Source organism: Manis pentadactyla, chromosome 15 (assembly GCF_030020395.1).
Source record: "Manis pentadactyla isolate mManPen7 chromosome 15, mManPen7.hap1, whole genome shotgun sequence".
Taxonomy (NCBI): domain Eukaryota; kingdom Metazoa; phylum Chordata; class Mammalia; order Pholidota; family Manidae; genus Manis; species Manis pentadactyla.
In genome coordinates, this window is record NC_080033.1 from 5,145,964 (window position 1) to 5,154,869 (window position 8,906).

The 8,906-nt window shown below is 49.4% G+C and overlaps 1 protein-coding gene across 6 annotated transcripts in view; it reads right to left on the reverse strand.

The window, feature by feature from the left end:
- LOC130680909 (zinc finger protein 558-like) overlaps window positions 1–8,470 on the reverse strand; it is a 28,638-nt gene extending 20,168 nt beyond the window's left edge. For 2 of the 6 annotated variants that reach the window (XM_057492699.1, XM_057492702.1), the window contains exons 1-3: window positions 8,324–8,470; window positions 5,162–5,258; window positions 1,290–1,414 (exon numbers count right to left, since the gene is read on the reverse strand). In XM_057492699.1, coding sequence (XP_057348682.1) covers window positions 1,290–1,414; window positions 5,162–5,258; window positions 8,324–8,441 — 340 coding nt within the window. In that variant the 5' untranslated portion in view covers window positions 8,442–8,470. Of the gene's footprint in view, window positions 1–274; window positions 634–1,255; window positions 1,415–5,161; window positions 5,259–7,620 lie in introns of those variants that run through there. The other 4 variants (XM_057492701.1, XM_057492700.1, XR_008993943.1 and 1 more) reach the window with 4 other exon arrangements.
- Window positions 8,471–8,906: the final 436 nt, after the last annotated feature.

Genomic DNA, 8,906 nt, shown 5'->3' on the forward strand with positions numbered 1-8,906 from the left:
AAGAACCCAGCTGACTCATGTTCATGTTCTAGAGTTCAGCAAAAGACAGAAATTATAAGCAATGAAAGGGCATATTTAGCTGAGGAGACTTCTAAGCCAAGGGTTTTAGTAGAGGTTGGTTTCTCCAACTGCTAGTGCTTAAATGTGATGAGAGAAATAACTTGAAGATAGTTATGAAGCAGAGAGCAACATCAAGATTTGGAAATTCTCAGCCTAACGTATTGCAAAAACATGAGGAAGCATGTGCAGGAGAACACTAAGGCGGTGGCCAAAGTACTGTTTGGTTACTAGGGGTTTGAACTACAGGCCTCAATAAACTACACCAAAAGGAAAACTGTCAGTTTGAACTGAAGGGAAAGGAGAAAAGAAAGACTGAACTTTACAAGACGGGACCACTGAGATACTTGCCTGCAAACTTGCTCTCTTCGTCAGCACAAAGAATGACCCGAAAGGCAAGTCAGCGGCCATCAGGGCTTCCTGGCCAGTTTCAAAGTGCAGGGCACTGCCTCACACTCAACACGCCAGATGCCTCCCCGAAGAACTGTGGGCTTTCATCCCCAGCCCAGGAGAACCCAGGGTGCGGCAGAACCCCAGACACACTGGGTCCGGAAGTAGGTCTGCTGTCCAGCAGGTCTGGAGGCAGAGCACGAAGTAAAAAGGATTGTTCTCTAGCCTTAAACCTCACAGACTTTTCCATGCTGGGGTTCGGACCTGCCTGGGGGCCATAAATGCGTCCCTCTTCTCTGCTTCTCCCTCGTCCAACAGGAATACCTATCCTCTGCCTTTTCGAAAGCACATAATTTCCTGATTTTCCAAGTTCACACCTTCCATGGACTTTGCCACAGCATGAATCAGTTTATGAGGAAAGGAATGGGACATGCTGTGGCATTTTTAGAATCCTAGCTCCAGGTTCAGGTGAGTAGAGAAAGGACATTTCAGACAGGTCTAGAAACCTATTGCACAAACCCCTCCAACCACCTGCCTCCTAAATGCACAGGAACAGTGAGGTATCTGGTGTCTCCTGGAACTACTGAATGGAAAGCAGAGAGGTAGCAAACAGGAAAGCGGCTACTGGAAAGAAAGCACAGCACAGGGCTTTACACATATTTATGTCAGACGTGTCATCTGAAAAAGGAATAAAGTGAAGGGCAGACGCCACATTATGAAGCTCTCCATGTCTGACTTAAGGGGCTTTGGCCTCAGCAGCACACTGCGAGGGTTCCTTGGGGGCAAACCAGAGAAAAGGCAGAGATACCCAATCCCCACTTCTGCAGGAACGCCATCCTCACCCAGGGACACCAGGTTCCTGTAGTTCTCCAGCATCACGTCCCGGTACGAGGCCCGCTGAGCAGGATCCAGGCATTCCCACTCCTCCTGGGAGATCTGACGGCCACATCCCTTAAGGTCAACCATCCTTGAAATGAAATCAGTTCATGAAGGGGCATGAGGAGAGATCCTCACATGAAATGAGGAGACAGAGGTGTCGGGGGAGATGTGGATGAACTGTATGTTCTGACAGATCCGCATATAAGAATTCTGAGTAAGTTATGTGCCTCTAACATTAATATCTTACGCTTTCCCATAAGAGGCCACAATGTGCTCTAAATCTGTGCACTTCTCAATCTGGTGGACCACACATTGAACACAGAAATACAAACTAAGCAGTGGATGCTCTATATAGGAGTGTAAAGGTATGTTCTACATGAGTGATGTCCCATATGTAGATGAAGTAAAGCAAGAGACATTTAAAGAAAAGTAGGAACCTAAACTAAACATTGTGAGGACGGCAAGAGCAGTGGCTTAAGGCTTTAACACTTCTATCATGCTGGGCGCTACTCAATGCTTTACATGTACTAACATATGATCAGCAATAATAGTTCATCTGAGGAAGTTCTGTGCCCATCTTATGTTACAGAGGTAAAACTGTGTCACAGACACTGTAAGAAACTGGCCTCTGGTCCAACAGCTAAGAAACAACACAGCAAGCGCCTGAACTCAGGTGGTCGACCTTCAGAATTAAATGGAAAGAATCCAACAGCTAAGTAACAGAGCACTAAAGTAACCGGACAGAGGGTCCTCCACGAGGACACTGGAAATAACTTCAAGGTTAACTACATGGGACTGCAGAAAAGGAAATTATACGTGCACACATACACATGCAAAAAATACATTTAAATAATTAACAGGACAGTGGAAGAAATAGGTATAAGGCCAAGGAACATACTGAAGACATAATTTCCATTGCTAAAAATATAAACTGCTTACCATAAGATGTCTTTTAAAACAACAATGATCTTACACATCTATGTACTTGTACATGTACCTACAAATACACCAATTATCTGCCATGGGAAAAGGTGTCTCTCGACAAGTTTTTGGATTGTTTTTTTTCATCATTTTTATGTGTATGTATTTCACCATCTTTGGGACAATGAAAATAAATCAATGGTACTTCTTTTAGTTTGTCAACATCATTCAATAGGAGGAAAAAGGCAAAGTACAAGGAAAAAAATCGACACTAATAACGACTCGAGCTTTGGAAGTTACCAGCTTTATACATTACATTACAGCACATTAAGAAAAATAAAAGACCACAAAAATGAACACTAGAAGCAACTATTGGATAATTGAAAAATCATGAAGAAAGGATATTGGGGAAAAAACTGTTATTACACTAGAAATTTCAACAAACGCCATGATCTCTACAACACTGGGTGCTTTTCTTCTGAAATGATGGTGGAGAAAAGGGCACTGCGCAGGGCTCCTGCCATTCACCCCTGTCCAGGCAAACTACAGACGCACAAATCTCAGGACAGGGAGAGGCTCAAAAGGAAAGAGGGAAAGATCCTCGATGCCACCGGGATGCTCCAGACAGCAGCAGCAGCTGTATCAGGGCACAGGAAAGAGGCCAGACGAGAGATGTCATAAGAGACAAAGGACAGTAGAATGGCAAGAGGGACCATTCCCAGGAAGATGCAGCCATTATGAACATGCCCGCACTCTCACAGCGATGAAGCAAACACAGAAGGAGGGGACGGAGAGACAGACAGCATCGCAGAAACAGTATGAGGGCCAACACCCCAGTGTTAACACGGACAGAACAACCAGCCAGACGGGCAAGGAGGAGCCCAAGGACTCACATGGCTCCACAGCCCGACGGGCCCGACAGCCGGGAAGGACACCGCCCCGCAGCCGCAGGGCACCTTCTACGCAAGCACACGTGGGACATTCTGCAGGACAGGCCACATGTTGTGACACAAAACAAACCAGAAATGTCCAAAGATTGAAATAATAGTATGTATCTTCTCTATCCACAGTGAAGCTAGAAAGAGATAGCAGAGGGAAAACAGACAACTCGACAACATGTGGAAATGATACACCTCATATTTAAACAATAAATGGGTCAAAGAAGAAATCACATGGATTTTTAAAACTATCACGATAAAAATGGAAATACAACACAGCGAACCTGGGGGGACATAGTGACAGCGGCACTGAGGAGGATGCCTGCAGTGGTAAATCTTACATTACAGAAAAGGAGTGGTCTCCGATCAGAAATAGGATTTTATACCTCAAGAAATCAGAAAAATAACAAACTGCACCAAAATTTAGCAGAAGGACTAAGATCAGAGCAGGGAGAAATGAAACGGAATAGGAAAACTACCTAAAAATGTAGAAATTGACAAACATGTTTCTAGGCTGGGAGGGAGAGGGAGGAGAGAGAGAGAGAGAGAGAGAGAGAGAGAGAGAGAGAGAGAGAGAGAGGGAGGCAGGGAGGGAGGGAGGGAGGGAGGAAGGAAGGGAGAGAAAACCAGCCCTCAAGTAAATCAGAAATGAAAGGGGGACGCTGCAACAGGTGTCATAGAAATGTTGAAAAAGGTCTACAAGAAAGTACTATGAACAATTATATGGCAAGAAATTACATATCCTAGAAAATATGGGTACATTCAGAGAAACATACAACCTCACAGACCACATCACCGAGTAATAAAGAAAATGTGAACAGTTACAACGAGAGAGTCACGCAGTCCTCAGAAACCTCCAACACACACCCAGGACCAGAAGGCTTCCCCAGGAGCCTACCAAATACTTACAGAAGAATAAACAGGAATCCTGCTATAAATCTTCAGAAACACTTCTATGGAATCGCATGATTCTGATACCGAAACCAGAAAAAGACACAGAAGAAAAGTAGAGACCGATATTCCTGAAGAACATCGATGCAAAAATCCTTAACATACGAGCAAATGAAACTCAACAGCACATTAAATCCAGTACAGACCACAAGTGGAATTATTCCTGTACGGCTAGGAATATTCCACATACAAAAACCACTCAATGTTAATGCGCCCCATTAATAGGAAGGAAGGGAAAAGAAACACACAATCATCTCAGTTAATGGGGAAAAAGTCGTGGACAACATTTGACAAACTCTGAAGATAAACACTGAAGGAACCAGGAATAGTAAACACGAGGGCCCTATAGGAAAGGCACACACAGAACAGTGAGAATGGAAGCTTTCCTTCAAGCCCGGGGAGCGGCCCAGGATGCACCCGGCCCGGAGTACCGTGCAAAGTGCTGAACTACCCGAAGTCCCAGCCAGGTCATTACCACGCACACGACCAGGAGCCATCTGTGCTGGAAAGGTGGACGCCATAGTTTAAAATGCATGATAGGATCCCACACCCTCTATCTCTGATGGTGTTTCCCAATCATTAAGATTTTGAGCCAGTGACTCACGTGACCAGCTTCAAATATATTAAAAATCAGGCTGAAAAGACTGCCCCTCTTTGGTCTCCTTTCCCACAACTTACCACATATTTATGAACATTAGTACGCGGTTTCCCCCTGCAGCCTCTTTCATCCGGGCTACGGAGAGCTGATGGTGCATCCAGGTGCAGCCCCGGAGGCGTCCCTGCTGCCCACCCACCCCAACGCTCCGTCCCCCACACACAGTGGGAAGCCCTGCCCAGGACGATGCCCAGCGAGCGCTGCACAAGCCCCATGTCACTAGGTCAGCTGACATGGAACCTAAGTGGGGATGAGAGGTGCTGAGGGGCGAGTGGAGTGACCAGGGGTCACACAGTCAGGGTCAGCGAGACCCAGGAAGGGCCCTTCAGGCGGGAGAGACAGAAGGTCACCCAAAGGGTAGGGACTTTACCTGAGGAACAGCCATTCCCGGCTCCTTCTCTGCCGTCCTCCTCCTCTTTTTCCGGACTCTGGCCTCAGGGAACGTGAGTCTTTCTTAGAAGCCAATCCTGAAGGTGGAAAACATGCCGTTTAATGCTTAGAGTCATCGCATTCCCTTCCTTCGCCACAACCACATGGGGGGACCTCCCAGTGTGGTAAGGACGGTCCCTGCTGCCCACTGCTCAGGAGGGACTTGCGGACAGAAACCTCCTTAGGCTACCCAGTGAGTTCCTCCACCATCTCTTCAGATCCCACCTTCCTGGGAAGCCCTCGCACACTCTGCACCAAAAACCTACGCATCAATAAAGGTGAATTAAAAAGAAATCTGCTCAGAGCTTACAAGTGACTCTCTTTCAGTATTTTGCACACGTATAGCTATGTTTTTGCAATTCTGTATTTTTAAAATATTTTAACAATTATTTCCTGGAAATGGAGTTACGTGTTACTATCAGTGTGAAAACCTTTATATAGTGTCACCTGCAGAGGTTCTCCTTCCAGGAGGTGAGACGAGACCAGCCTTAACGTAGGTCATCTGTGTGCAGCAGTGAGCACCAGGGCGCTGAACCTCCTTTCCTGAGGCTGGGGGTGGCTGCAGGGAGGGGTGTCAGGCCTCCATGGGGTGTGATCAAGGCTGGGTCTGTGACCCGAAGAGAGGTGTGGGGACAGCCAGGGTCCCCACTGCTGCAGTTTGTGCGTCAAAGTTTTCTTTTAAAGATGGGAGAATATAGAGTGCATGGAAGACCTGTGTTTGTGTGTCCTTTGTGTGTTTCAGATGCACATGCTACCATTTGTGGCTGCTGACTGAAGTAACATCCTCGAGTCAGGATTACACATCCAGGTTCTCACCCTGATACCAATACTTAATTCCTTTCCAGAAAGTTATTGTGAAATGTTTTTAAAATGCAGAATTGTGAAAAAGTGACTGCAGGTGTGCACAACACTGAACGAGTAAGTTGTAGAAATAAGTTCTGAAGATATTTCCTTTGCATTTCAGCTTTATAGATGGGTGTGGTTTTGTTTTGAGAATATTGCTGCACCAGACATAGTTGGGCTCTTGCACAGAGCTTTCAAGTCAATCGGCACATCTTCAACACTGCAGAAAAAAGACGAGAGGCCAGAGGGAAACAACTACTTCTGAGGTCACAGCTCACTATGTTAATAAATCACATAAAAGGGAAGAAAACTGAGTACTACAAAACTGGTTAAATTAGTCTTTGACTCTTAAAACATCACTGACATCCCTACCAACTACCCAATCAAACAGTCTAAAATTATTAACTGGTCACCAAAGAACACGTCCAAGACAGAAGATACAGGGGACAAAGCCTGCAGGCCTGACTTACACCACAAACAAGTTGAAAAAGGAAATGATGTCTAAGTTTTTCAAGTCTAAGTCATTTTGATGTCAAAAGTAAATGTTAGAATGTATCATCCTGATACAAGAATGACATGAGTTCATTAAAGGCCACCAAAACTTATTTGGGAGTCATAAGTAAGTAGAAAATGAAAGAACTAAAATGTATCTCAAACTACAAAATTATGAATTAAATGTTGTGCCTATATATATATGTACATATATAAAATTCCATTACAAAGAAACTAAAAAACAAAGCAGTCATTTTACTGTACCCTTAAAAAGAGCACCGTATAGTGACAGTCGTTTCGTCCACACTTGTCTTGCCCAACCTCTTCTAACCCACACCAGGTAAACGGAAGGGGGTGACCCACCACTGACGAAGTCGGGTCACTGCCCTCAGGCTAAAAGAAGTTGCAAATGTAAGCTATTTTCTGACATACAATATAAATTGCCCAAGCCTATTGTAAGTTTTGCAATTCTCAGTGTTATCTCTACCACTGAAACGAATTTTAGATGTATTTTTAAAGCTACCAATGTATCACAACTTAATCACTGAGCAATCACCAGGATCCAGAGCCTCCACCCCTGCCACTCTTATGTTGTTTCCATCTCTCATTTTGTATATCCACCTATTTCTTTTTCTCTTTGATTTTGTGTTTTTCCGCTGGGTTGCTGCTCTTTCAGGTGCCCTCCCCTTTCCTGCCGTCTCTCCGTTCTCTGCCTTCTCTCACCCCTGCTCCGCCCACTGCAACTGGTCCCCCTCCTGCTGCCCCTTCTCCCCGGCCTTCCTCACGGTCCCCACTCTCCCCGCATTCCCGCCCGCCCTCCGGCCGCCCTCTTTCACTCTCCTGCGCAGTCACTCCCCTGCCCTCCCGCCCGGTCACGCGCCCCCCGTCCCCTCTCCAGCACCCCCGGCGGCTCTGCTTCCCTCCTCCGCCCTCCGGGCCGCCCCGGTCCTCTCGGGCCCTGCACCACGCCGCCCTGCGGCCACGGCTCCCAGCCCGCACCCACCCCGGACTCCCCACGAGCGCCTCCCCGCCGCCTCCCAAGGGCCTCCCTCCCCGGGGGCTCACCTCCACCCGGAGGCCCCGCTGGCTTCTAAGCCTCCCGGCTCCGCCGCCTGCTCCTTCCCGGGCTCGCCCGTCCTCTCCGCGCGCCTGCTCTCCCGCAGCCTCCCGGCCTCCGCACTCGTCCCGCTTCTGTCCCCGCCGCTCCGGCCCGACCTCTCCCCAGCGCCGTCGCCCGCGAGCCCATGGGCGCGGCGGCACCGGGCGCGGCCTCCCGGGAGAGCACGTTCACCCGTCGGCGGAATGCGGGGCTCGAGCCCGGGCGCCCCAGGCGTCCCGTCTCACCTCCCGCACCGCGGTCCGAGGAGGAGGCGCCTCGCAAGGGCGGCCTGGGGGGCAGAGGGCCCGGCACGAGGCCGCGGGGAGGCGGTTAGGGGCGGCGGGCGGCCAGCAGTGGACCGGTGGGCGCGGTGGACCTCCTCCTGGAGCTGGGCGGCCGGCGCTGCGCTTCGGGGGCCGCACAGCCCGTGGTGGAGGGTCACCAGGTGCGGAAGGCCTGAGACGCCAGGGAAGGGATTCAGGCAGGAAAACGACAGAAAAGGCGCGTGGAAGCGAGGCCAGGGGCGGGGCTCGGCCTCACGGGAACTGTGAACCGCGAGGGGTACGCGCGGGCGCCCGCAACGACGTCGGAGTTACCACGGTAGTGGGCGGGGAACAGTCCGAAGAGACCCCGGACCCGGTGTGGGGGACGGAAAGCGGCGGGACTCACGCTCCTCGGGGCCTCTGCCGCCTCGCGCTGGGCGCTTCCGGGGTCTGCGGGGACCTGCGCGAGGCAGGAAGAGGCGGGCGGCCTGGGGGCGGGGCGTGCGCGGGTCCGGACTGCGCATGACGGCGGGCGGGTCAGCCCCGCCCCCTGCTGGCAGGTCCCTTGTTCACTAGACTATTTTCATTTTTCGTCAAGGGCTGGATCCTCCGTATCTCTAAGTTTCTGACAGTTCAAGATAAAATGTTACAGAGTCGTGAGGACCACTGACGCTGGGAGAGATGGTTTCTCCCTCACAGTGAAAACAGTTCAAGTGAAAAGCTTTTTCCAGCGGGATGTACCCAAGTTATGCCAGTGAGGCTGAAGCAACTGAGAATCCGGGAACCAGGACCTTGGGGCGTGGGGGGGTCGGGTGGCCTTTGGGGCTGTGGTTGGATCCAGAAACCCCCTGCAATTAAAATCAATTTAAGCGATGAAATCAAATCCTGGAATTCAATGTGATGGACATGCAAACTAGAATATGAAACGAAAAGTCTACCTGGGGGAAATGGGGTTCTTCACACTGACACCCCAGTAACCGCCCTTGTAC